Below are 27,911 nucleotides of genomic sequence, written 5' to 3' on the forward strand. Positions count from 1 at the left end.
CGGGCTCCTAGGGGAACCTGCCAGATCTTTTTTCCGAGCACTTTTTGCTGATGCTTGCCAGATCCTACATGCAGCATAGTGGTTTTGGGATGTGGTCCCACCGGAGCCTGCCTGTGCTGGGCCCTGCTGCACCCTGACATGGCAGTGCCCGCACAGGCCCCAGCAGCTCCGCTCCCCCCAGCATGCGGGGTCGTGCTGCACTGAGCAGCCGGACACTGGGAAGGCACCTGGAAAAAAACAGGAACTGTTCATTGCACAAGGAAGCAAGAGCATTGTTTTCCTCCTTTATTGAACTTTGGCAAATAATATGTGTGTGTGGGTTTTACATCAATAGCTATAAATAAAAAATTGAAAGCAATGTAATACTCGTCATTAAGATAAAGGACATCTATTGGCACAAATCATTGAGTAAAAACCCTTTAATGATAAAATAACATTCACTCTTTAGCTACTTCATTTGTCTGAAAAACTCAGCTTACACTCAGTTCAACATATCACCTTCCACAAAGTTAAAAAATGACATAAAATGGCATAATAAAATATACCTTAAATTTCATAATACAAGTACCTTGGCAAATTTTAGCAAGCTGGACCATCTACTGTTGGCCACAGTAGTGAACATTGCCATTGTCTCACATACCCCTCCTTGCCTTTGGACTGAAAAATGCAGGTGAACTCAGCGTGTAGGTATTACAACAATTGCGTGCAGTCTGAGTAGCGTTGGGATCTGCCAGCATGAGTTGAGTCTGACGAAAGAAGTATTGAGTCTGCTTAATGCAGAAGAACATATAAAGCTTTCTGGAAGATTAAACGCTATTACAATCATTGACTGTCTTACAAAAAAAAACCAAACCCTATTCAAAATTCTTGTATCTGTCACTGTCTTTGGCAGATAAATAAGAAAAAAAACCCCAAACAACCCAGACTATATTACAAAGCTTTCATTCTCACAATCTACCATATAAGGCCAAATAAAAATATGTTTCTTTGCACTAATGAAAGCACATTTCTAATATATCCTTAATGACAGACAGTATAAACACTCTACCGATGTTACTTCAGATGCCTCATTAGAAGACTGCGACTCTTGTACTCTTATCCCCAAGTGGCACTCTTCTGTGCAGAGTGAAGTGTATTTGGTAGTTGGTTTGGCTTTATGTCCAGTGCGACCAGCAGGTCAGGGTGACACCCCACGTCCGAAGCCAGACCTGGGCAGACAAGGCAATCAATTTGCCAGCCCGCTAGCGGTGCCGTAAAGCTGTGGGTCTTGAGCGTGAGACTGGTTTGTGCCATGGCGGGGGTGGTAAACCGAGGGAGGTGTAAAGCTTTTTAATACATCTGGACCCAGAGCCGAGGGCGGTGGGAGATGGGGCCGGCACGGTGCTGGCTCCGGTGGGCGTGCGGCAGCAGGGGAGCAGCTGGGCAGCACAGGCAGGAGCAACGCTGGGGGCCCGGCTGTGCCACCCTGCAGCAGCCTCCCCGTTGCGACAGGCGATGTGGTGGGCGAGCGCCGCTGACCCCCAGCCCCAGCGCCCGCCCCGGTGCAACAGGCCAGCTGGTTAGCCCCGGGCGGGAGCCGCAGGCCAGGCAAGGGATGCTGCCGGCTCTCCCAGCGCTGCCGCCGCGGCTGGTCCCCTGTGCCATGCCCAAGGGGCTGCCATAAAGCCAAAGTAACTCCTGGTCCTGGGAAAAAACGCACAGTTGGATCCAATTTGAGCGAGATGTGTATTTCCACGTGACTGGCTTACCAACCGAATCAGCTGGGAAAAAGCTGCCAGCTGGCCAAACTTTTCCTCAAATACCAATTTAACTGGAATTCAGTCTGAGTCTGCATTTAAAGCACAGGCGGGTCGGAACTGATCTGGCTCTCAGTTCTTGTCAGTACTTCACTGTGTGAGGCAAAACTGTGCGTGTTTTCACAGCTCACGTGTATACACAACTGCGCCAGAACCGCTAACAGATAACAGGCTCCATGCATAAATAAATACCATCAAACGGAAAGGCCTATTTTCAAATGCAAAAAAAAGAAGTTGCCATTAAGAGCCACAATGCATCACACTGCTAAGATTTTGCCTCATGCATAAAAATGGTAGCACTGATTGGCAGTTGCTAATTATAACACTACACCATCACACAGAACAATTAGCTGTTCAGACCAAGTAGCACAAATGTAGAAAAGAATCTTTTTTTTTCTTTTTTTTTTTTCAACAGAGCAAATTAACACAGATTGTTTCTTCAGCAAAATATGAAACTGTAAACTTTGGGCTCATTCTGCAACTTTTCCCCAATCCGTAACAAACAAAAAAAGCCAACGGGAAGAAAGACTGACGTACATTTTTAAGCGCACCTTTTCCATCTATTACAAAAGCACAACCTAAAACGTATAAAGCTTTTTCTCTTTTAAATCACAGTTACCAAAAAGAAACAGTGAATAATTTATTACATACGCTATAATAACATTACTCTAAACAACTATTCTCTATGAGGTATATCTGAGAAAATTCGGTAAGGGATTGCACGGTCTGCGTTGCCAACATGCCCAGTTTTATATTAAAGCTTTGGAACCATGAAGAAATAGAGATGGAGAAGAGGAGAGGGCGAGGGAGAGGAGAAGGAGGAGGAGTACAAGGAGGAAGAAGGAGAAGAAGGAGAAGGAGGAGAAGGAGAAGGAGAAGGAGGAGAAGGAGAAGGAGAAGGAGAAGGAGAAGGAGAAGGAGAAGGAGAAGGAGAAGGAGAAGGAGAAGGAGAAGGAGAAGGAGAAGGAGAAGGAGAAGGAGAAGGAGAAGGAGAAGGAGAGGAGCCTTTGGTATTATTAGGAGTTTTGTTCTTTGCAGGGCTGCATTGCAAAGCACCACAGTACAAAAAGCCCACCAGGTACGATTCGGCGGCCCAGTTGAAGCTGAGGTATTCACAGGAAGAATAAAAAAAAGCACAGAGAGGTCTAGACTGGCAAAATCGTTGCTTTGGTTCAAACAAGGCACTCGTCCCGTGGTAATGTCACACTTTGCAAGTGAAGCATGAGTCTGGTAAGGAACGCGGTTGCTGCAGAGGATGCTGCCAGCTCTGGGATTTTCTGTGTCCAGCCTGCCACCCGCACGGCAGGGAGGTTTTGCCCAGCATAAGGACAGATCGTCTCCTCCACACCCAGAAGGCATCCTGAGAATTATTATAGCTTTTTATTGAAGGACTATATAAATATATAGATATAAAAAGCACACTTGTCAAGTCCCTATCTCTTCCAATACAGACTTAAAACCAAAAAGAAATACAAAAGAAAAGGCGACACTTAATTAAAGTGTATCTTTTGTGTTGGGCTGTTGGTCATCGGTCTGTGTGAATCCAAAGGCATCGCTCAGGCAGGTTTCTTAGGGAAAGGCTCTGGCCCCCGCAGCAGGCAGCCCCTGGGACGTGGTTCCGCCGGGCTCTGCACCGATGTGGGGTCTCGCCAACGCAGGACATGCTGCGCTGGGTGAGTGTCACCTGCCTTAATTGCCATTAAATCAAGGCCCAGAGATTTATAAACTAGCTTTTAAGATCAGCCAAAAATGCATACCTGCAATCTGAACGAGGTGGGCTTTTTCCCTCTTAAATTTACAGCCCAGCCCATGCTCACCTTCCCGCTGTTCCAACTGCGGGACAAGTGCTGCCCCAGCAGGGTTTGGGGGTCCTAAGGAGCAGTTGACTTGGTGTCCAAAGGGAAGCAGCGGCGGCTGGGAGCGCTGGGGAGAGCCGGCAGTGCCCACCGGTGGGTCCAGCTCATTGGAGCGGTTGATTCGGTTCTATCAACAGGGTGAACCAGGCTAGAAGAAACAAACGCTGAAGGGCACTGCTAATTCCCCAGGGACAACCAGCCAACTTTTAAGTAATCGCTTAGGAACATGATACTAATGGAGCTTAATGTAGCTTTGTTTCACTACCAGCTTGAGAAAAACAATCAATTGATTTTCATACGAAAACTGTAAACAACAACAAAGCATAAGCAGGAGAGATCAGTCTCTGTGTCTGCCATGCCCACTGGGCTCGCCAGGAACGGGAACGGGCCCACCATGAACAGGAACGGGCCTGCCGGGAATGGGCCCGCCAGGAACGGGAATGGGCCCATGAGGAACACAGTGGGCCAGGCAGAGCTGGGCTTCGCCCCAGCAGAGGGCTGGCTGCTTGGTGCCTGGGTGCCCAAACGAAGCATCCCCCTTCCCTCAGCCTAGCCGTCAACAGGGGGCTTGGCTAGCACGGCCGCCCACAGACCAGCCCCTTAGCTTCTGTTCAAGCATGGTGCTGTTTGAAAATAGTTTCTCCCACTGACTCCCACTGCTGATGCTGGCCCACCCCAGTACAAACAGGTGAGCGGGACCTGGGCAGGTGGCCGCGTGCAGGTCCCTGTCCCCAGGGAACCGGCTGCTGGGCAAAGCCTGGATTCACCTCCGGGTCGACACAACTGCTCCATCCACCAGACTTTGGTGTGGGGAAGGACGTGAAATGGCTTCACATCCCCAGACTTGTTTGGCTGGCAGGAAGGCATAAGGGAAACACAGAAAATGTCGTCACCAGAACTGGCAGCTTCCACGAGAAGCATTTCTTTGGGTGTCTGGGCTGCAGCTGTACGTTACTGTGTGTAGGAGAGAACAGCTGAAACTATAAAAGAGCACAAGCAAAATGCAGACCGCACAGAAAAATAAATCTTTGGTATCTTTGGTATCATCAACACAATTAAAATTACAAATGGAAAAAGTCAGTGAGGTAGCCTCTTTGGTTCTCACTAGAAATAGAAAGGTTTTTTCTTTTTTTCTTTTTTCCTTTTTTTTTTCTTTTTTCTTTTTTCTTTATTTTTACACACATACAAGTTCATTCCTGGAAGCAGCTAGTTTAAGGGTTTCTCTCTTTTTGCTTGGCATGTATTATTTTTCCCCCAGCTTAAGTTTTAAGAAGCCCAAAGTTCAGGCAAAGTATCCCAGTGTCTTCCCTCCCTCCCCCCTTCTTTCTGAATGCACAGTTTTAGGTTGAATATTCATTGCTTGTCCTCAAAATTTGCTCTGTTGTTCTTACAGAAGATCAGCTGTAGTGCTTTAAAGATAATTCTAAATAAAAAATAAAAACTGTACAAGGGCATCCTCTGATGATGATGAATAAGTTAAATAAATAAGTTATATTATGAAGGCTTTATGTGCCATAATAAAGGTATGTTGCACTTTCTAATCAGATGGGAAGAAATTAACTTAAATAATTTAAACTTTGACATTTAAACAAAATAAAAGAGGAAATTTAAACTAGACTCCTGTTTTATGTAACTAATTATTTTTCTCCTGTCTGTGACAGAACCTGGCTGCTCTATGAAGCAATACTAACTTTTAAGTGTATTTACTAACACACACTTCACATCTCTGATGCACTACAACAGTAAAATGGATAAATAAGAAGAATTAACCACAAATTAATTCAGAAATGATTGAATTAAATAGTTACAAAATAGCTAACATCAGAGCCTGATCCCGCAGTCTGCATTCAGGCAAAACTCCCATTGAACTTTAAAGCTAAAATTAAACTCAGTGGGATTTAGACTGAACAGAGATTTGAGGACCTACTGTAAGACTAAATTAAATAAATTACATTATTGATAGATAATATATTGGGTTAAAACCCGCAAGTGTCTGGAAAAAGATAAAACCATTTTAAGCTTTGCCTTTTAAAAAAAATTAAACAATAAAAATTCCCCTTAATAAACAGAAAGGAGGCCAAGTATAAAGTTTCCCCATGTCTTAAAAATACTCAGGTATTGTGACAAGCAAGAAAAAGATTGGGTTTTGTCCGAAGCTAGCACACTCTTTGCAATACCGTGTCGTTACTGTGTCTTGCTTTGGAAGAGGAGATCCCTATTCCCTTATGTGCATTTGAGCACAGTTTACTGGTTTAGTCCTTCTCAGGTCTTTGAATTCAGCTTTAGGGAAGAGAGATCCAGAATAAAGCTATTCAACCGAAGTCATCAAGCACATTCTTTGTTCCTTCACGGATGATTAAGCAATATCCAAGGTGTCTTGAAAGTTGAATTCATCTTGGATGTGCCCATGGTAGTAACTCCAAGTACACGGTACAGAAGATGATGGGATACTATCTGTACATACTAATCTTTCATATCAGAATAAATAAAAGGAACAAATTACATTACATGGCTCTATAGATTCATAAATATAAGGTATATAAACGTAACATATCTATTTGAGTTTTGGTTTTCTTTTAGCATGGGCAGAATATAGCATATATTCTGCTCATACGTGTACATACAAATGTATCTACCCACAGTATATGCTACCAACACTCCCCTTCTGAGATAGCTGCTACATAAAAGCCTACAAGAGTTGACAGTGGAATGGAAGACGTAACAGAGGGCCACGAAAGATGCAGGGATAAAAAATGCAGCAGTATTTTCAGATGTTCGGATGCAAATGGGTTTTGAGCAATATGGAGGGAACATGGGCACTGACATAGCGGCAATGCCCAGCACAGAGGAGCCTCGTGTGTTCTGCCACGCAGACGCTGCCGTGTGGGCAGCAGGGTCAGCTCAGCACCGCTCGGCGGGACAATGGCTCCCGTGGGGCAGGAGGTTGCGCGTCAACATTTGTAAGGTTGAGGCAAAAACTTAAGCCATAATATTGCATAACAAAAACTGCCGCAATTTGGAGAAAATTAATTATTTCATTGAAGAAACCTTTTTTAATAATTCAGGAACTGATCTAGACTTACTTCGTTATGGTTATTGGGATGAACTCTGAACAGAAATAAAAAGCCCAGGCCTTTGCTCACGGGCGTCATGGGAAGCCCAGGGCGGGCGCCCCTCTGCCCCCAAGGATGGTGGCATGCGGGGGGCGAAGCTGCCAGTGCCTGGATGTCACTTACATGAGATGTCCCACACGCCACCCCCGCGGTGACACCAACAGCCAAGTGCATGCCTCAGAGAATGCCTGGGGCTCGTTCCTCGTCTGAGGTGACACACTTCTCTGCCTGCCACTGTGGGAAGGGAAGGGGAGGTAAGGAATGACAGCTGGGCTTCCCAGCGTGGCACATCACCTCCTGCGGCGGTTACAGGGGCACCCTGGGATGGAGCACGAGGAAAGCAATCGAAGCGCTGTGGACTGCAGGGGGATGCTTCCAGACAAGGCATCGCCCACAAGGGCCATGCCATGTCAGGGCGCACACGGAGAGGCTGGGTTGAGGGGATCCTTTCGGATGGGGATGTAGGTGAAAGTTCACATGACCACACCACCCCAGCCAGGCACGGCCCTGCAGCGTGCTGCTCTGAGCACCGAGCTCAAACACCCGGAGGCACCGGCAGGCATCAGCCCAGACCTGAACCATTTTTTAGCAGCTTTATTCCGTGTCTGACTATGAGGCTTCTTTGGATTGTTTCTGAACCATGCACGATCTGTCTGGAAATCTATGTTGAGGGATGCTTTGATTCCCAGAGCTGGTACGTGCCACCAGTTTAGCTGTGAGGATCCTGCATTTACTTTTCAGAAACCTCTTCTGTCCTGAGCAGACAAAGCTTTTTGATTTTCTTTTTTTTAAGTGTATGTACTTGGAAAATGACTGCAGCAGTTTTGCAAAATAGTTAAACAGAAGCCCTCATTTAAAGGTAGAGATGGAGAAAAATGGTACCGCTGCGCTCTGGCTTGGAAGATAAGTTTGGACCTAGGTCTGCATGTCATGATCTGGATCATCATGACTTGGACCAACAAACGTAATGCCTCTGATCTGTCAGAACAAACTACTAAACTGCCACAGGAGCTGCTGAAACCTCCGTTGCGGTTCAGATCAGGATCTGATCTCAGGGGCCAGGCTGTGGCAGTGCTCAGCACTTATAATGGCAAAAATCAGTACAGAGACAAATTTGCAAGTTTTATCCCTGGGTAGGAGAAAGAAGGGTGTGGGTTCACTCAACCGATTTCATACACAGAAGGATGGCTGTTCAAAGCTCTAGACACACAGGAGACCAACTCTACCCAAAAAAACAAGTCATACCCAACCGACAAGATTTTCCTATGTGGCTCTGGAGAGAGGAGACATACCAGTGTAGTGTCCCAACATCATGCACTTGGAGTCCATGCAGCTCTTGGAGAGATCCCATGTGGGGCAGAAACAGGAAAAACATAAATGAACCCACCCTTTTGGATGCACAAAGAAACAGAAGTGATTACCTGTACAGAGATCAGTGGTGCTATATGCATTATTCATGCAAGAGGACATAATGAACTGGAACACAAGTAGTGATAATCCTCATCTTTGGTATTGTAGCTGTTGAGGTTTTGGTTGCTCTGTTCCTTGTTCTTTTGAAAAAAGCTGCATAGGCACAAATTAAAGACAATCTTCAACTTTAAGATAATTTGAGTTGTCAAACGAAGCAGCAATTGTACTGGCTTTGCTTTGTTACCATTCTTGTCAACCCTTTCTTTGAGATCTGCTTCCTAAAACGTCCAAGATGTCTGTCAAAACACAGTGTGTTACTCATTTGCTTCCTGACGTGCTTCCTTGTTTTTTTTGATTTTACTTTATTTTTAAATGGAACAGTTTGTTGCAGAAGAAGTAGGTGCAGAAAACGTTTCTTTGGTTTCGATTAAGTAGTACATAAAAAAAGTCTCAAGGGTCTCTAAAGAACCACAACTACGCTTGGCTTGCTGCTGCGGGCTCAGCCAGCGCCCCAGGAAGGGCCGTTCACCAGGAAGCGTGCACATGGAGCTGCCACGGCTGTTTGGGCAGCGTGGGCCAGGGCTGCGAGGCTCGGCCAGGGCCACCCTGGTGGTGTGGCTGTGGCCGGGGCTCTGCCGCACCAGCTGCCAGCACTGCTTGCCTGCTCAGCCGCACAGCAGCCACCGGAGGTGGAGAGAGGGCTTGGAGTTTGTGAAGCTTCTCCGTCGCCAAACAACCACCCTCACCAGCAATGACGAAGGGAAAATGGCAAGTTATAAATATCTTTGGCTTGCAGTAATCCTGTCTCTTTGGTGTGCTGTGTTCCCGCCAGCTTAGGTAACTGGTGGATAAAAGGAACTTAGGGATGCAATAGATATTGAAGTCATATGCGGCACATCTAAAACGGTCAGTGGCATCTGAAGGGCTCGTTTCTCTTTTTTTCCTGCTTGAAAGTACCGTAAAATAACGAAACAAAAAAGAACGAAAATACCTTGAACAATAAACACATTTCAGTAAGAAGGATGTTGTTGAGGAGAAACTAGATCCCTGGTAACTGAAAACGATGTATTAATGACCTAAAAAAATCTAGATCTTTCAAAATGTTGTGTTTGCTCCATGTACTGTAGCAATGAAATTGACCTCCTGAGTGTGCATCTGTATTAGGTACAAACACAGAATTTGTGACAAACTGCAAACTGTGCTTGAGGCTCATGTGGTGACAGAGGCGTTCCCTACTGACCGGGGAAGTTAGACTGTATCTTGAAACGATTGCTGTACTGAGTCCAGGATCGTACCTATCTCTGTAGCAACTGGCTTTGTGCTTGATACTTTGAGCTCAAGTGAACTGAATTTTTCTGATCCAAGATCAAGCTATACTCACTGATTAAATTAAACAAACTTAAAAAAAAAACAAAAACAAAACCAAGAAAAACTTAAATTTGATCTTTTTTTTTTCCTTTTCTCCTAAAACACTTAACAAAACCATGCCTGAGTTTTACAAACAGGTTCTCGGATTCTTTAGCGTCTACGTGTCAGACTTTGTGCTCCGTTCTTGCATGGCTGTGCCACAGCGGCGAGCTTTGGTGCAGGGCGGTGTGGCCAGCACCAGCGCCCTGCCGGCAAACGCTGGGCACGGGCAGGCTGCCCAGCGAGCGGCACCTCCACTGGCCGGGGCTCTTTGGGGCTCAGGAGAAACTTGCCTCACGAATGACTCCCCTACGTTTCAGACCTGCTTTGCCTGTCCTGAGCATAGTATTGTATAGAAAGAGGTTAATTTTTAATTTGCGCCTCTTAAGACTGACTAAAAGCCATAAGAAGTGTCCTCTGTTACAGCTGGGCTGGGGTTCGTTTCCAGGAGGATTGTGCTTTAAGTCACCAGTGAAGGGCCCTGCTGCGAAGCCACTCTCTCTGCCACGCCATGCCGTGCTGTGCCATGCCGTGCTGCACCAGCCGCTCCCTGTCACGCTTTGGTGCAGGTGCTGGAGACTGAGGAGGAGCCCCTGGAGCTCAGGTCATCCTGCCACTTCTCCAGGCTGCGCCGCCGGGCGTTCATGAAGAAGTTGCTGACGGTGGTGAGCTCCAGGCCCAGCTGCTGAGAGATGGTGATCTGCATTTCTTTGGAGGGGCGCTTGTTCTCCTTGAAGATGGCAAAAAGCGTTCTGCGCTGGAGGTCTGTGAAAACCAGGCGAGATTTCTTCTGGGAGTTGTTCCGCTCTTTGTTCGGCTCTTGCTCTTTGCGTTTGCAGGCTGGGGAAGGGTGGGCAGAGACAGAGAGAAAGCAAGCATCAGGAGGTGCGTGGCTGCCCACAGACCCCGGGCGTGGGGACTGGCCTGGGGGGGGGTGGGGGGAGCTGGCATCCCCCTGTAGGACCTGCCAGCTGGTGGCGTGCAGCTGCGGTTGAGCCGGCACGTGGGACCAGGGGCTCATGGCAGAATCCAGGGGGGCTACAGCACTGTTTGCGCTGGCATCCCAAAGACCTGCATTTTCAGAAATTATTTTGGATGGGCACCTGGTTGTTAGGCATTTGGGCACCGAACCCCCAGGCAATCGGAGCACTCCCCCTGGCCATCCCCAGACAGAGCCCTCGAATTCACTTGCCATTTCTGAGCAGCGCACAACTTTGAGGTTTTCCACACTTTTTATAAAGCCACCATCTAAGCATTGCTCTTCTGTTACAGCAGCATCAGAATTGACAATTTAGCTTATCTGATGTCAGCCTAGGAAAGAAAATGCAAAGCCCATTTCCCCCCCCTCAACAGCTAAGACAAAGATTAAATCTTTTCAGAACTTCTCGTGTGCAGTAGTATATAACAACAGCAGATCACTATTTTTTAACAAAACTGCGCAGGCCACTATTCCACCATGTAAACTGTACCCCCTGGGTAATGTACAGGACAGAGGAAATACACTGGGAACTGCTGTTCATGCATTTAGAATAAATTTATCCATATTTTGGGACAAATAGCCTTTTTTCATCTGCCATTCCAAACATGTACTTAAAACAATTACCGTGGACACAGTGGTGAAGGCAGGAACCCCCCAAACCTGCTTTGTTAATACAGGGGAAAGGACAGCTGAGCAAACAGAAAGTGCCCTCCCTACCCCCCCTCCCCGAGCTCCCTGCACGATTTGCAACTCAAACCCGCCCTCCATCTGGGGCTGCAGGGTGTGTGCTGGGCATCAGCTGAAATCTGCAGCACACCGGGCTGCATGCCTCCCTGCCAGCCGCTCCTCTCCCAGATGTCTGCAGAATGGATGGGTACTGGTGATACGCCTGTGGGAATGCAGAGGCATGGGTGAGACCCCGTGGCAGGGGAGGACTCCCAGCTTTGCTCTGTCTGACCAAGGACAGGCTGCTCCGCTTCCCACATTTATCATCTCCACCCTGAAAAGGAGGCCTGGTTCTTCCTCCCCAACAGCCCAGTCTAACATTTGTACAGGAGTTTTATTACTTTAAACACCCCAAAGCAAATGCCGGTCAAAGCTCCTGTGGCAGCAACCTTGTGCAACCACCACTGGGGAAAAATCACGTTTGACAGCACAAACCGCTGCTGTCCAGCTGAACCTTCTGTTTGCCTGTTTTCCCCAGAGAGAGACCTCTGTGGCCAGTTTTTAACCATTTACCCATTTATGGGTGTTTTTTACCCACTGCTGCAACAGCTGCTCTCTGAAAAACCTGCCAAAACATCAGACATCTGTGGTGAGACAAACTCCTAATTTCTGCTGCAAGACTGTTTGTTTACAGCCTCGCATAGGAACAACCAGACCCTCTGGCGTGTCTCAGATCCTGCCGCTCTCGGAAAGCCTGCCCTTCCACCTGGCCTCCCACAGATTGCAGCAGTGAAAAGCTACAGACAAAAAAAGGAAGACATGAAATTGCAAATTTCTGAGATGGAACAGTAGCAGTGCCTGCTGTTGAGGCAACGTCCCTCGTCAGCAATTAGCTCTCCACATACCCCTCGATCATGTGGCTGTGCAGGCACCCCCTGCCTTTGTTCCAAAGCCATCCACCAGCTGCCACCCAACAGTTCAAGGCCAACCAAGGCTTCTCCACACTGCTGGCAGCCAGGCACCTCACACCCCCTGTGCGCTGTGGGTTGCTCCATCCTCTTCATCGCTGCTTCACAGCCCAGTCTTGAACTGTGTTCTCCATAAGCAAACTTGGAAGCATTGCTGAAACCAAGCACAGCAGTACATGGCATGATACGCTCCCCCTACACGATGCTTTCAACAAGTTGCTCCAGAAAGGAGGTAATGCTTCCCGACGGAAATCATCTCTGAACATGCAGCTTTGAAGAAACACACTGGCAGATTTTTTTCCTCCCCACGTTTGCCAGCAGCAGTTACCAGAGCCTGTTTCTGTGCAGATGACAATGCTCAGGCTTCCATAGCAGTGGGTCAGGCTCCGGCTCCCCTTGGTCCTTCTTCCCTGGGGTTTTCACCACCCCAGGGCACCATTCCCTTCTCCCTCCACCCTACGCAGAGACTGCTGGGACTCAGCTGTGGCAGCAGCCTGTCGCACACCCGGGGATGCTGCTCCAGACGCAGCAGAGCAAGGCTGTGCAAGGGGGTCCAGGTGCAAAGCCAGCTGGGCTGCCTAGAAACCTGGGCCCTATATATTTGCGTTCATCTACATTTGGGTTTACAGCACACATTTTGATGTCCTCCTTCCAGGAGGACAAAATAAAATACCCGGGATCGCACATCTCCTTTAAAACAGTCAAATGCCTTTAATCTGAAACTAAATCTCCCCTTCCTCTTCAGATCATCCTTGCTGCCTCAAAGCCTGACGCCCTGCTTCCCGGGGCTGGAGGCTGGGCACGGGCGGCCTCCCCGCTCCCCAGCTTGCTCCAGCCCACGGAGCTGGGGGGCTGGCTGGGGAGGGCGGCTGAGCCAGCAGCACTCTGCAGGGGCCAGCGCCCCACCCTCCCCGCAAAGGCTCTGGAGGCCAAAGGTGCAGTCAGCCAGAAGTGCCCATCAGCATTCAGGTCAGGCAGGGCAGCAGTGCTGGACCATCGCTGTGCCAAGCGATGCTAATGGATCCTAAAAAAAATCAGTATTAATAGCTGATCTGTATTTATTAGCACAGAGAGAACATCAATTGCTGAAACCAATACCACTGCCGTAGCATACTCAGATTTAAAAATAGCCTGATAAGGCTGTCTACACAGAGCAGTAAGATAAAAAAAATCCATATGTTGACATGGTTAGGTAATGTGCTGGGGCAAAATAAGTAGAGTGAATTGATAAGTGGGCGGGTTTTTAAGCAGCCCTATTAAATAATTCTGCAGGTCTAGAATGTGAAATGAGACCTTGGCCCAAAGAGTAAAACTCAGACTGTGAAATGTCTGCAATAAACCTGAAGCCGGGCCTGTACCCATCTACCTGCACCAGAGCACAGCACATGGAGCCTGGCTCAGCTGGGTGCATCAAAGACTACGCTGATCCGCTTGGTTTTGTGCATGGGATGGTATTTCACAGGATTTCTGCAGGAAACTGGAATATTTTGTTGCAGTGCCTGATCTCAACCCCCCTCTTGTATCTGTTCTCAGCTGCCAGCTTCCAGTGGCTGCAGCAGAGGTGGGCCAAAATGTAAGGGGAGGATGAACCGGAGTCGGGTCCAAACCCCAACTTTGGGGTTACGGGCAAGTGCCCCGGGAGCGGTTCCCAGCCCAGCTCTCCCAGAGGCAGCAGCAGGAACAATGCCGTGTGGGCAGGGTGGAGGCATCAGGGTGAAGGCATCAGGATGAGCTGTAACTGCATCCCGATGGCCAGACTCGGGTCTCCAGAGGCAACTAGCCCAAAGGCATCGCACGAGAAGACTCTGGGTTCTCTGACCGCAGCTCTAACACACTCCACAGATAATGTTTTACTGCCTGTCTGAGATGAAAAGGCGGATTTTAAACTGCATTTGTGCGTTTGTCACTTCGCCTTCTGTCTGGTATCTCCAGCACTGGGGATGTGACAAGCACCTGCATCTAATAGGTTCCGGGACACTGGAAAGAGTCTAGTGTTTCCTAACATCACTAATTTATGTCCAGAGATACTCTGCGTTTTACAGTTATTGGTATCTTATAATAAATAATGCAAAGGTATGTGCTTTTCAATGCATTCAGTAAATACTTTCCTTGAACTGTTAAGTTTGCTCTCGAAAAGGCACCATAAAGGCAAACGTTCCTTGACATGCATTTATCAGAAGAGAAAAGTGAGCACTCTAATAAAATAAAGTTCTTTTCCAGGAAACCTGCATACAGAAACACTCTAATAGTAGAGGGAAGGGAAGCAGCCATCTTAGTTCTAAGAACAATTTGATTTATCAATGACAGTTAATACTGAACATATTCTATGGAAGAAAATGGACAACTGGCAAGAACTGAAAGCCATAAATGAGGGGGGCGGATGGAAATCATCACTTTCTTCTACATGGGACTAAAGACACTTTACATAGAATAAATACAGAAAGAGCTCAGAAATAGATTCGGTAGTGCCTCACTTAATGCTGACTGAAGTGGAACCCCACCGACTGACAAGGCATTAAGGGCGGTGCGGAGAGCCGACACCGTACCGTGGGGCTGCGTTCCTCAAGGAGGGACAGTCTGCCTTCAGTGAGCATAGTTTTGTCCTGCAGCTAAAACTGAGGGAATGTTTAAAAGACGTTGCTTGAAAATCAAATTAGGTATTGCTTAGAAATAAAAAAATAAAATAGAGAAAAGCACCCAGAATTAAGTGTTGAGAGGCGGGAGGTGAGTCAGGCAAGGCACCCAGGAGATGATGGGAGTGAGCCCCAGCATCTCAGCAGTTCTCAGTGCTAATAAGGTTCCTCTCCATGAAGACAACAACTATTCAGATATTCAGCTTTAAATATGCAAGACACTCCATTGATTTTTTTATTAGCGTTTTTGCAAGCCTGAGGTTAAGCATGTGCTGAAATATTTGGATAGATCCCGGAGACAGGGAGAGCAGAGGCAGGCAGTCATGCCTCCTGGCTAACAGACAGGCAGCTCTCAGAAAGTTTCACCTAAGCCCACCTTACTGTGCGTGTGGCAGTTGGGAAACGTGCCAGCCAAGCACCAGCACCTGTTTGCCAAGCAGGCAAGCAAAATCCAGCCACTGATCCCAGCTGCAGCCCCGGGAACTGGATAATACCCCATCGCTCCCGGCTCGTCCAGCTCTGTTTCCAGAGCCTTGCTAAGGAGCTGTCTCCCTGAATCCCCTGCACCTGTAACCTGGCTCACCCCACTGGCAGGGCTGGCACTCATCTCACCTAACGTTAGCCATGGAAAAGCCCTGTCCCAGCTTCCCCTGCATGGCCAGGGCACAAGTGTCAGATGCAGCTGGGATGCATCTCCTCCCTTGCTGCAAGTGGGTGGCAGTGGGGAGGGACACAGCTTCTGCTCACATCTGCCGCTGGCTCCATCGTGCCTTGGGACCCACCTCTCTTTCTCAAAGAAAATTTGCTCTAAACTGCCCCACATTTGATAGCTTTCAACACAATTTACACGAAAAGAAGAACCGTATCACACCACTTTGGAAGAATCACAACCTCACTGTAACCAGGGGCTGCAGTGACCGACGTGCACTGCATCAGTTCTAGTGTCTGTAACCCCATCTGCTTGAAAGGGAACTGCAGAAAAGTGGTGATTTTTAAAAATTTTATTTCTGCAAGCCTGTCTGGGTTTTGGTTTCCTTGTGAACTTCACATGCTTCTAATTGAAGCTCAGTTTTCTTTTGTCACCGAGTAGCACTAAATTGAATATTTCTGCTAATAGTTAATTTGTCTTATTTTCTGCAACAATAACTCTTTATTTTCCATTTTCTGCCTCAGAAGAGAGGAACCTAGCCAGCCCATGCATTACAAATAGCTATAAATCGTGAAAAATATCTAGAATCATTTCAGTTGATAAGTATTGTCTTTAAAACTTCCATTTACAAAGAATGAAGCACTGGGAAATTTATCATTAAAGGTGAGTGCATGGCAATGACCAGCAAAAGGCAACGGATTCACTAGGATTCACTAACACCGCCGTGGGGGTCCCCCCTCCACCCTGCTGCAATGGGAGCTGTGGCAGTCCCCAGCGCCCGGAGCACCTCTGCCTACCCCTGCCCACCTCGCCGCCGGGCTGTGGATCCCACCATGCTCCAGCCCTGGCCCAGCTCGCTTGGGAGAGCCACTGCAGCCGGTGGGGTCCCATGGGGTGGCACCCACAGTCCGGGGTGAGTTTGCCACAGGGCTGGTGGAAGCTTGATGAAGTGCAATGGGTTCAGATTGGATGATTTGGCATTTTCTCACGACAGTTTGTTTCACTGAAAGATACCAACCAGGCTCCATCGTTAACAGCTGAAACTGTGCAGCTCAGAGCAATCAATCTGCAGTGTGTAATGCTGGCCTTATGAAACCCAGAAGCAGCATTGCATATCCCTGCAGGCAGTGATAGCTCCTATCAGCTGTTTATGCATGCACAGAAAGACCGGTCCTTTTTATAGAAACTGATTTTGCCACACGTAGGCTAAAATTGATTGATACAGAGCTCACCACCATGACTGGCAGCACTGCACTAGTATTCAGCCAAATGCCACCCTCCGAGCCCCCAGGCACAGGGCAGCGATGCTCCCTGGCATGCAGCAGGGCTTCCCTCCTCCTGTGGCTCCTCTGCTTCCCCCCGCACTGGTGCTTGAGGAGGGAGATGGGGAATGGAAATGAAGACACGAGGGTCACCGGCATCAGGAGGAGGAGGACAGGCAGGATGGGGAGGGGTCTCAGGAGCTGGAGTGGTGCCAGAGCAGTCCTTGGTGAAGAGGAGCTGCTTGCAGAGCCTGGATGCTTTGTGCCTGTGAATCATCATGGCACGTACTTCCAAAAGTAGGATCTGCAGAGCTTGGGTGGGCACGTGCCCCTGTGAATGCCACCAGTGGAGAGGAAGCCCACGTCCCACACCTGAGAAAGAGAGATGGGGACTGCGCTGCTGGCAGAGGCTGGGGAAAGCTCTGCTCGTCTGCCTCAGCACTGCACAAGGCTAGGTTTGTGCCAAATAGACATAACGACCGCTCAAGCAAAGGGAAAAATGTTGATGTGATGAAACCTTTGGATGCTGGAAACACTAATGGAACAGCTCCTGTGATTTTCTGTCTTGTGTAGTGCAAGCCCGGCTTTTCATACAAACAAAACCCCAAGATAAATCTGATGTCAATCCATCTGCCCCCTCAGGTATCTCTACTTTTAAACCAATTCGGTGAGGGGGTTTTAACCAGAAACCCTGGAGGCCTATTTAGCAGTCTGAAATTTCTCTGGGCCATACTTCATGGTCCAGTTTCACTGAAAAAAGCCTCCCTTTGTCTTCATCTCCTCTAAATTTGGTTCCCTGCGGTTTCTCACATTAACTAACACCCTTAGATAATCACCAGGGTTATGATGTTTTTACTCCAATGGCACAAGTGACTTTGGACCTACAAAACAAATAGCAGATGTTAAGTAGGAGCCAAGTAAAGGACAATATTCCCTTAATCCAGCAGTAAGTCATTTCTCTCTATCATTCGTAAGGATAAGCCATGAATATTGATCTCCCATATGTGGTTTCATGCAGGTGTAGTACAAAGTCAACTAAACCCAGTTATCTGTCTGATGGAACTAAAAAATGTTCCTCAATTTGATTTCAGGGAGAACTCAATGTGAAGGAAATTTAATTATGCTAATAATACAGAACACAATGAAATGACCATCAAAACATTTTCCAAAGGTTTAAAATGTTTTTCTTTTGCTATGATTCACTTAAAGCAACCTCTTGTATATCTGTGTTAGTACAATCTCTTAAAAACTAGGCCTCAAAAATCAATTTGATTACCTCTCTGAATTAAGTATGCACAAATGAAAGCAATTGAGATCAATACAAATTAGGTTAAGTACTCCACTGTGTACAAAATCATTATGTAACAAGAAACAATTTGAATGAAGATGCAAATAATCACATTGTTGGGGTGTGCAGCCAGTGCGCCTTCCCCTGCTCCTTCCCATCTGCTGCCCACACACAAAACCCTTCTGATTTTCATAATCCCTGTGAATGCCCTCTGATGGCATTTTCCTAGAAAAACAGAACGCGCCTACAAATGAGAAGCATGACACGAAGTGTTAATCCTGTCCTTCCAGAGAAGATCTGTCATTACTGGAGAAGATCTCTTTGCTCACCCAAACCAACCCTGCTGTAACGGCAAGGCGTTCCCTATGCCACGATTCCCATTTGGACATACAAGGATTCCTGAAACGCTCTGAGAACGAAGCACACAACCTTGCTGTTTCTCTGCCATGGATGGGGTTTTCTTGGTGCTCAACCTGCTTTTTCTCCCTCTCAATTCTGCCATGGAGGGAATGCCTTCCCCTCTCTAGGTCTTGCATCCTTCAGCTATTTGAGAAGAAAAGATTAATGGGTTTGGGGACCTGGTTCTTTTATATTTCTTTCTGGCATGTAGCAGGTCTCAGGCTATTTGTGTCAAATCTCTTGTAAATCTGCTGGGTGGCTGAAATTGGGCTGTAAATTCTGTGGTGCAGGGGCTGCTTCCTCCCCTGCAGTGCTGCAACACCCATCTCGGTGTGGGATCTCTGACAAGGGCCTCTAAGTACTATTGTAATATACTTCCATCATTAATACAGAATAATAAATAATAGATGGGATAGGGCCAATTTATTGCACTCCAGGGTGCGAACGAGTGGAGACTCGGTGAGCACGCAGTACAGTTTCAATGCACTCTTTGTCACCAAGCGGCTGGGAGCTCTAACCGTGCATGGAAGCAGCAAAGCGGACCCCCAGCTTCTCTTCTGCGGCTGAGCCAGGGAGAGGCCCCTGACACTCCATATCCAGCCCTCTCCCTACCAACAAGCTTTCTGTGAGCTGCGGAAGGAACAGACCCAATTTCTGACAGATTTATGTTTCAGCGTTGGTCGCGATCCCGTAAGGTCTCCTTCCCAAGAGCTGGGGGATACATAAGCTTTCCCTTGGGCTGGGATCACCACCGAGCCGGTGCAAGCTCACGCCGTAGCCTTGTTGCAGGCGGGCACTTCAGGGATCTCACTTCTCCCCACAGACTCCTGTTTTCCCAAGAAGGGGTGCAACAGCCCACAGTTACCTGTGAGACCTCTGGCCCTGGGTGTGACAACAACCCCAGGGCACCCTGCAGGGAGCCAGGAATGCTGGGAGGAGGGGAACAGAGGGGCTGCAGGGACAGACACAGACCCTGCCTGTGTCAGCCTTGTCGAGGTGCGAAAATGCACTTGTTCTGGTTCAGAGTCCCAGCTGCTTTTAGAAGAACAAGCAGACAAAAGCTGTGGAAGCAGCAGCAGCATTTAAATACCATCACCCAACCATGATGAGCAGCATCAGCCCATCTGCAGTGCCAAGGCACCCCTCCCCAGGATTGCCAGCTCTTGCAGCAACCAGGCTGCTCGGATGCTCTATCCAGCCACAGCAAAATGCTGGATGCTTCAAACTGTGCTCTGCCAGCCCTTCACTTCTAATGCTTGGGAGAGTTATGTTTCCTCTTGTTCTGGAGATTCTCCCTTTTGAATCCCAAAATAGTTTCCAGCTGAATTATAACACTTTTCTGTAACAAGGATTTATATCCCCCTTGTCAGAGCACAGAGCTGAAACCAGAGTGTTCCCACACTAGCTGCTCTGCCTGTTGGAGCAGCAGCTGCAAGTGGTGCGCCAGCACATCCCCTCAAGCACCAGAATACAGCCATGACCTTCTCCCCATGGAGAAAGGGAAGCATTTCAGGCATCTTTTCCAAGAAAGGACTGGGAATTTGAAGCTGAGGTAGGTAAGCAAGCACGGAACAGGAGTCTGAAGTCTGAGAGTGGATTAGAATTTGAAATACCTTGCCTCCTGGTTTTCTGCTGATTACATCTAGCAGCTTTCCCATAGCTCTGTCGCTCTGACAGCCTCCCATGCTGCAGTTCCCTCCTGCACCTTAACGCTTACAAGTCAGAGTCGCAAGCCGAGTCCCATGGGCTCTACTGCAAGGGAAAGTACAGAACTGCCAAGTTCTGGCTGTGTGCTTCCAGAACCAGCCTGTTTTCAGAAGTTCTGAGTCGTGGGAAAAAGCAGGGAATGATTATTTCCTTTTAATGGCTGTTATGCACAGGGTGCAATTATAAAGGAACAGGAGAGGACAGGAGCAAAGCTTTGCCAACTTATCTGGGAATGACAGATCTATGCTGTCCACCGGCTCTCCGGGCTCTCCTTGCACTTCAGACAACTGTCGAGTACACAAAGCAAGAGCAGGCCTGGGAGGAGCCATGTTCTTTGCCATACAGCCTGGTTCCCATTTCCTTCTTCCCAGGGGCTTACGAAAGCACAGCCTCAGCAGGAGAGGTAAGCAACCTTCCCCCAGGCACCAGCAAGGTATTATGGGGAGGCGAGGAAGGGGGGGGGCACACCTCCAGGCAGAGGAGCTAGGGGTGTCTCACACCTCCACAGTGAATGTGCTACCACACAGCTGGTGGATGGGAGGTGGGATGGCCCCTCATCAGGCTGTGTGGGTGACAGCAGTTGCATCAGGTAGTGCTCCTGTCACCCCAATGGTATGAGCTAGCTGACAGCAAGCAGGGTTCTGGCGTCAGGTCTGTGTGGCCATGCCCCACCGGACACCTCTTCTGCAGGGCATGGTCAGGGCTGGATGTGGGAGGAGCGCCAAGATGCTGTACCCCAGCAGGATCCAGACATGTGGAGGAGAAACTTGGCATTAAAGATGCCAGAAGGACAAGGGAAAAACTTTGGAAGTTTATATCTAATCTGTGTGAGCCTCTTCGCGTTGGGAGCCTGTGGTGCCACTGGTCCTTACCAGCAATAGCCAGAGGAAGGATGCTTGTGCCGTGACACTGGATGCCAAGGAAAGCAGCAGTGTCCTCACCTGATACAGGATCAAGTGGGCATGATAAACACAGAGGAGAAGGAAAATGGAGAAGGTGGTGTGTGGGAAGCTCCCCGAGGAAGACTTCCTCATGCTCTTCCTTTATCTTCCTCAGCCATGTACTGCTTGCCAAAGCTTAATGCCTCAGCACAGGCCCCCGTTCTTAAATGCCCATTATGACAAGATGAGATCTGCTGGAAAATCACCACTACTCATAAATATATTCCCTGCTTACTTAGAGATATTTTGGTCTCAGAGACAATTTGTGTTTTGGGAAACTGCCAGCCTCTATCGCTTGCCTAATAATTCCTTTGTGCAGCATTTACCAGTGGCTTGAGTCCCCTTTTTTTCACAATTAAGTAGTTTGGTTTTATAGCTCAAAAACCCCAACCAACCTCAAAACACTCAAATTTCTTTTCTGATTGCACTTCTGTCTGCCATCAGTGAGTTGTCTGGTTGATCTTATCACTGAACCCATTTGAGATTAGCCTATTTTGTATGATTTCTGTGTACAAAAATCCTCTATAAATCAGAGTGCCTTTTATGCAAGAGTCTGCAAGATTGATAGAGCTGGATACAAAATCTTTTACCTTGGAAAAAAGAGATGTATTATCTGTCCCATTGAACGTAATGCTTTCCCTGCATATTCATCTCCAAAGTATGATGGGGCTGTTTCTAGAGAAGACAGAAGACAAGATAGAAGTCTTAAATACAGATTGCTATCAGAAGAAAGGGAGTATTTTGGGTTTTTTTTACTCTGTCTAGTGGGGATACGATGCGAAGCAAAGGATTTAAAAGACAAAAAGGGAGATTAAGGCTAGTCATTAAGGATTTTTTTTTTGTACCTGTAAGCCCTGGAAGCCTGAGAAATCCCCATCACTGGAGACTCTTGAAGAACGGTGCAGACTGTCAGAACAGGTGATGACTCAAGTCCTTTTCAGCCCTGCTTTCCCTGTTAGCTTAATTCTCTGTACACCTGCAGAGCCCTGTTTCTACTCTGAAGGCAGCCACAGGGGAGCTCCTCTGATGTGAGGAATCTGCTACTTTTGGTGCTTGGAGACTCAGAACAGATGTGTTGGGTTACTGGCAAGAAGCTTGTCATCTCTGAGTAATGCATAATTGGAAGGGATGAAAAAGCCAGTTGCAACTGGTGGATGGCAGGAACATTGAGGACAAGATTTTGTGAATAATACAAGGGAAGAGTGCTAAGGATGAGCAACTGGGGCCACAGTGCAGAAAAAAGCACAAGGTTTGAGTCAAAATGCCTCTGTAAAAAGCAAGGGAAGAAACAGCATCAGTTACTGGAAAATAATCCTTCTGGCAAGAATGTTCTCTCCTTTATGTGTTCCTCACGACAAATAATCTCTGGCAGCTTTTAGATGCAGAGGAATAATTTGAGTTTGGGATATTTCAGTTGAAATGAAGATGGCTAAGAGATACTAGGAAAAGATGAGATGCTGGAAAAAAATCTAATAATGGAAGAGTGAAGAACAGGATGGAAAAGCTCAGAATAAGTAACACATGTTGATCGGCTAATTGTTTCTTGAATAAAGTAGAGGGGAGAAAAAAAGACAGAAATGCAATGACAAATGTGGTCAGATCTTTATCAGCCAACCAAGAACCTGATGAAAACTGGTTGTTTAACAAAAATGGTATTCAAATTTCTGCAGGGCAAAAATGTCTTCAGAAATAATGTGGAACAAAAAGATAGGGCAGGATATTATTTCAGAGAGTTGGTACATGAGAAATATAATTTATCATCCAGCACCACAATTTACCACATGGATTGTTCAAACATAACTGCTAATCTATATCTGAAGAGAGTACTAACATTTCAAGCAACTAAGCACCTTTCAAAGAATCTTTATGTACCTGTATATTTAGTTCAACACTAAGAAATAGTTTTATACATAGATAACGCACTTGATACAGATGTTATTACGCCTTAATTTTTAGCTGTAGCTACAGGCAACAAAACAGTCTCAAAATCCAGAGAAAGCAGCATTCAGTGTGGCACAAAGAGGCAGCGGATGGACTGACAACAGCAGTCCACTGGCACCCGACCCACCCCTCGCCATCAGCTCCAGTACAAGGCCTGTTCCTGGCGCTGGAGGGTTGAAGGGTGCTGGAGGGTCAGCTGCACCAGAGCAGGCCTGGCCTTGGTGGGATGCGGGGCCACCATCCCTCCCTCCGCTGGGATGGCCCCCCACAGCCCACCAGGGTCTGGGCCAGGGAGAGGCCACAGCCACTGCCTGCCCTGAGGTGCCTCACCCCATCCTGCTCCCCTCTCTCCTCCCTCCCTCGTAGCTCTTCTGGTCCCCTCCATCCCACTCCTGTGCCCCTCATCTCCTTCCCGCTCCCCTCTACCCCCCGTGCCCCTCCCTCCCCTGCACCCTTCCATCCCCCCTGCTCCCCTCCATCCCTCTCCCACACCCCTCCACGAGCGCGCCCCCGCCCCGCCGCTGTCCGTGGTGCTGACGGTGCCGCTGCCGCTCCCGCCGCGCCGCGGGGGGTCGGACGGCCCCCCCCCCGGCACCGCTCCCGCCCTTCCCGTGTGGGCTGGGGCCGCAGGCCCCCGAACCCCGCAGCCCCCCAGCCCCGCAGCTCCCCGAACCCCGCAGCCCCCTCAGCGCCGCAGCACGGCACGCGGGGCGCGGGGTCCAGGAGCGGAGCAGCGCGGCCCGGGCCGCCCCGGCACTGGCGGGGCCACGGCCGGGGCTTTCAGGCGGGGACCCGTTACGGGGCCTCGGCCACAGCTCCCGTGGAACCGAGCGCGCCGGGCCCGTGGTGGGCACGTCCCCGGCCCCCAGCCGCTGCTCCTCGGGCGAGGGCGGGCGAGCAGATGCGGGGCGCACACAGCCTCCCCGGGACCCCGCTGCGATCGCACGGCTATAAACACGGCGAGGTCAGTGCACCCGTTCTGCACTAACGACTCATTGATGGGTGTTTTGGGTGCAAAAACGTTTAATCACCAATAACGTGATTCAGCAATCGGGACATGTAAACAAGCGGTGCGAGCGTTTTGCTGAGCCGCCCGGAAAGAGGAGCGGGGAGCCGCGGGGTGCGGCCCCGCAGCACCGTGCCGCCCCCCCCCCCCCCTCCCCCGCAGCACCGTGCCGAGCCGCCCCCCCCCCCCTCCATCCCGCGGGCGGGAACACTGTGTGGCAGGGGCACGCTCCCGGTTTGCCTGCCGGGGGACCGCAGCGCCCCGAGGTGCGGTGCTTGTCAGAGCCGGCCCCGGTAAACGGCACGGCAGCTGAGCCCTGCCCTCCGAGCTGCCCCCGCAAATTCACGCACTGACTCACCTACAGACCGCCAGTATTTCCCCCCCAGCACAAACTGAGGGGCTGCCCGGCGGGGCCGCAGCGGGCCAAGGCTCCTGCCCGCCGCCCTCCTGGGGCTGGGGTCCCGCCGGCGAGGCAGCCCAGAACCCGGGGTAGTCCCTCGGTCCCGTTTGGCGGGGGTCCAGAAGGCCCCATCCCTGCCCCGTCTGCCCGGGGGAACACCCGCCGCTTCTCCCCGCCGCGGCTGCGCCTGAGCCGGGTCTTGCCCTCGGACCTCGGCCCGCCAAGGCCCCCCGCACCCCCGAGCTGGGGCTGCCGCCCCGGCCCGCCGCTCCCCGGCCGCGGGAGGCGGTGAGCACGGAAATAAGGGACGGAAAGGGGAAAAAAAAGGGGGAAAGAGGAAAAGGGGAAAAAGGAAAGGGGAAAAAGGAAAAGAAAGGTAAAGAACTAGAACATTATTCTATATCTTCTTTAAGAAAGGAGAAGCACACCGCACTGCTACAGCTGCCACGAGGAGCGGGGGCATTCCCCTCCAAGGACAGCAGATTCTCGTCCTGTTTGGGGAAAACTTACAGGAGGACGGGGCAAACGGCTGGTGGTTTTCAGAAATCTGAAATACTTTTGGCTTATTTCCCTTGCTCAGAGGGATTTAAGCAGGCGCGTGAAGGGGAAGAAGGAAGTACTGAGGCAATGAAGCTGCATATTCACACGTGGTAATAATAATTTAAAAAAATCGATTTCCCGAAGGGAACGGTAATTTGCAAAGGTCTTTCCTGCTCCAGCTCCCACTCCACGTGCAACTCGTGCCCACTCGGCGACCGAGCTCTCTCCAAACTTCACTCCAGGATGCGACGGCATTCAGGGGAAACTGGGAATGTGGAGACCCAGAAGTACATGGGCATAACTCCGTGTGGATGGCAGAAAATCAGAAATCGCATCTACGCACCCGCCGGGCGGCAGTTTAGCTGCTCTTTCTGATTTTCTGCCCTACATGTATGGCTCCGTGGGGAACCCCCCACCCGGGACCGGTGCTGGGAAGGAAAAGCACCAGCAGCATTACTGGAAATGAGCCGGCTCAGGTTCCAGATCAATGAAAACCGGGTCCACGCGTTTATGCTCCTGTTGCCAGCATTAATGCTCTTTTAATCTTCTAAACATTATCGACATCGATTTCCCTCTAAACACGTTTGTTTGAGAAGACGATATCACCGTGTGCTCCGGCAACAAATAAATAAATAAAAAATAACCCCCAGCTTTTTCTTTACTTGTGCCGGACAAACCTCGGGACCTTCGTCTGGCTGAAAACAGAGGCGCAGTGGACAGCCGGGGGTGCGGGAAAGGCCGGGAGGGGTTTGCCGCCGCCGGTAGAGCCGAGGAGGGGATCAGCACCCCTGTACCGCGTCCCCCCGGCCCGGCCCCGCAGCACGGCCACGGCGGCCCCGCAAAGCCTCCTCCGCCCCCGGCTGACCCGCCGCAGGGCGCGGGGGCCGGGGTCGCCCCCCGCTCTCCAAACCGCACCGCTCTCCCCGGCTCCGCCGGTGACAAAGGAGGGGCTTGCCCGGCCCGGTCGCTGCCCCGCGCTACCGGACACAAGGGCGAGTGGCCGCGCTCCGACCAGGACGGCGTGGGAGCCGGCTGCGCCCAGTCCTTCCCCCGCAGCGCGCTGCCAGGGGGCCCTGCCGGGTCCCTGCCATGGACTCTCTGCTGGAGGTGCCTGCCAAGGGGTCCCTACCACGGGGACCCTGCCATGGGCTCTCTGCCGGGGGTCCCTGACTGCCGCCCCCTCCTCTGCGCCCGCAGAACAATGGGGGCTGCGGCGCTCAGCGCGCGCGCCAGAGGACGCCCGCGCGCCCTCCGCGGGACAATGCGGCCGGGCCGCGCGGAGATGCCGCCCCCCCGCTGCTCCGCCCGGCCCCGCCTGCCCCGGGACGCGGAGCCCCCGCCCAGCGGCGCTCGGCCGCTGTGTCGGCTGTGTGCACGGCGTGCGGGGGGACCTCGCGGAGAGCGCGCAGGGCGCCCTTCAGCACCCGGCCCCGGAGAGCGGCTGGCCCCGGCCGCCCGACGGCTGCAGCGGACAGCGCCCCCGCGGCAGCCCCGCTGGCGCCGGGGCACGGGCCGGCCTCGGGCCCTCTTCCCCGCGCCCGGCAGCTGCGAGCGGGCGACAGGGGCGGCCGCTGAGCCGGACCGGTACCAGCACCGGCGGGAAGCGGCCGTGCGGGGCCGGCCGGGGCGGCGCTGGAGTCCCCGGGGGTCGCGCTCCGCTGCCCCGCTCCCCGCCGGCCGCCGTCCCGCACCTACCTGCCAGCCGCAGGGCCGACATCCTCTGGAACTCGGGCTCCTGCAGCCACTTCCACATCCTGCGGAAGGTTTCCCGGCCGGACTTGAGTTTACTCCACGGCTTAGGGTTCCGCAGCAAGTCCGAGAGGGTCCCCTGAGAGCGGCACAGCACCCGCTGGGCGAAGATGGCCTGCGGGATGCTGTAGCGCTTCAGCTCCGCCGTGATCCTTTGTGCCACTTCTTTGGTGTTGATCTCCTCCAGCTGCCCCGAGCTGCTCACCTGCGAGCCGGAGGAGGAGGAGGGCGGCCGCTCCCGGCCGGCGGGCAGCGCGGGCCCGTGGGGCGGCGTGTGGCCCGGGTGCGCGGGGTGGTGCATGCCGTTCAGGTGGGGCATCATGGCGGGGGGCGTCCCCAGCCCCCGGGAGAGGTGCTGGTCCCCCCGCGCCAGCATGGCCGCGTGGGCGTCGAAGTTGGGGCTCAGCATCTTGTCGTGGCCAGGCGGCCCGTAGCCGTGGAGACCCTGCTGGGCATTGTGGAGGGGGACCAGCCCGTTGCCCAGCGGCGAGAGGCTCTGCCCCATGCCGGGCATCTCCTTGTAGGGCCCGTAGAGGTTGACGGCGGGCAGCCCGCGCTCGTCCTGCATGAGGGCGAAGCTGCCCCTGACGTTGCCCGAGAGGCGCTGGTGGTGGTGGTGGGCGTGCGGGTGGTGGAACTTGTCGGAGACGGTGGAGATGGGCGACAGGGGCTGGAGTGGCGTCAGGGTGGTGTAGGTGCTGCTCATGCCCATGCCGGGCGGCGAGGACTCGCAGGGCATGCTCATGGCGTGGTGCAGCGGGATGGAGAGCTCGGGCCGGTACTCGGCGGCGCCGTCCAGCAGCGAGGCCATGCTGGACACCATGGCCGGCCGGGCGGCGGCGGGGGCCAGCTCCTGGTGCGGCGGCGGCGGCGGGGGGGGCACCCGGAGCGGCCCGGCGCTGCGGCCGCCGTGGTGGGGGCTGGGGCTGCCCATCAGCTCCGGCTCATGGCCGGCCGCCCCGTGCAGGCTGCCCAGCGGCTCCATCGCCATCTCGGGGTTCATGGCGCAGGCACCCGGCTCTCTGGCGAGGCATCGACGGGCGCTGCGGCCGCTCCTCATTCACTCATGGGGCGGCGGCCGCGCCGGGGCAGCGCGCCGCGGCCCGGGGGCCGCCCGCTCCGCCGGCCCCGCGGGGAGCGGGCAGCAGCCGCTCAGCCGGGCCCGCGCCAATGTCCTCGCCTCGCCGCCGCCGCCGCCGCT

At 51.3% G+C, this 27,911-nt stretch overlaps 1 protein-coding gene across 1 annotated transcript; it reads right to left on the bottom strand.

Moving 5' to 3' along the window:
* Window positions 1-270: 270 nt before the first annotated feature.
* On the bottom strand, window positions 271-27,911 carry ONECUT2 (one cut homeobox 2). Its single transcript, XM_056323483.1, has 2 exons — window positions 26,657-27,911; window positions 271-10,422 (listed from the first exon to the last, which is right to left on the bottom strand). Exons 1-2 carry the CDS (start codon window positions 27,768-27,770, stop codon window positions 10,136-10,138), a joined length of 1,401 nt encoding a protein of 466 aa, XP_056179458.1. The 5' UTR covers window positions 27,771-27,911; the 3' UTR covers window positions 271-10,135.

Source organism: Falco biarmicus, chromosome W, assembly GCF_023638135.1.
Source record: "Falco biarmicus isolate bFalBia1 chromosome W, bFalBia1.pri, whole genome shotgun sequence".
Taxonomy (NCBI): Eukaryota; Metazoa; Chordata; class Aves; order Falconiformes; family Falconidae; genus Falco; species Falco biarmicus.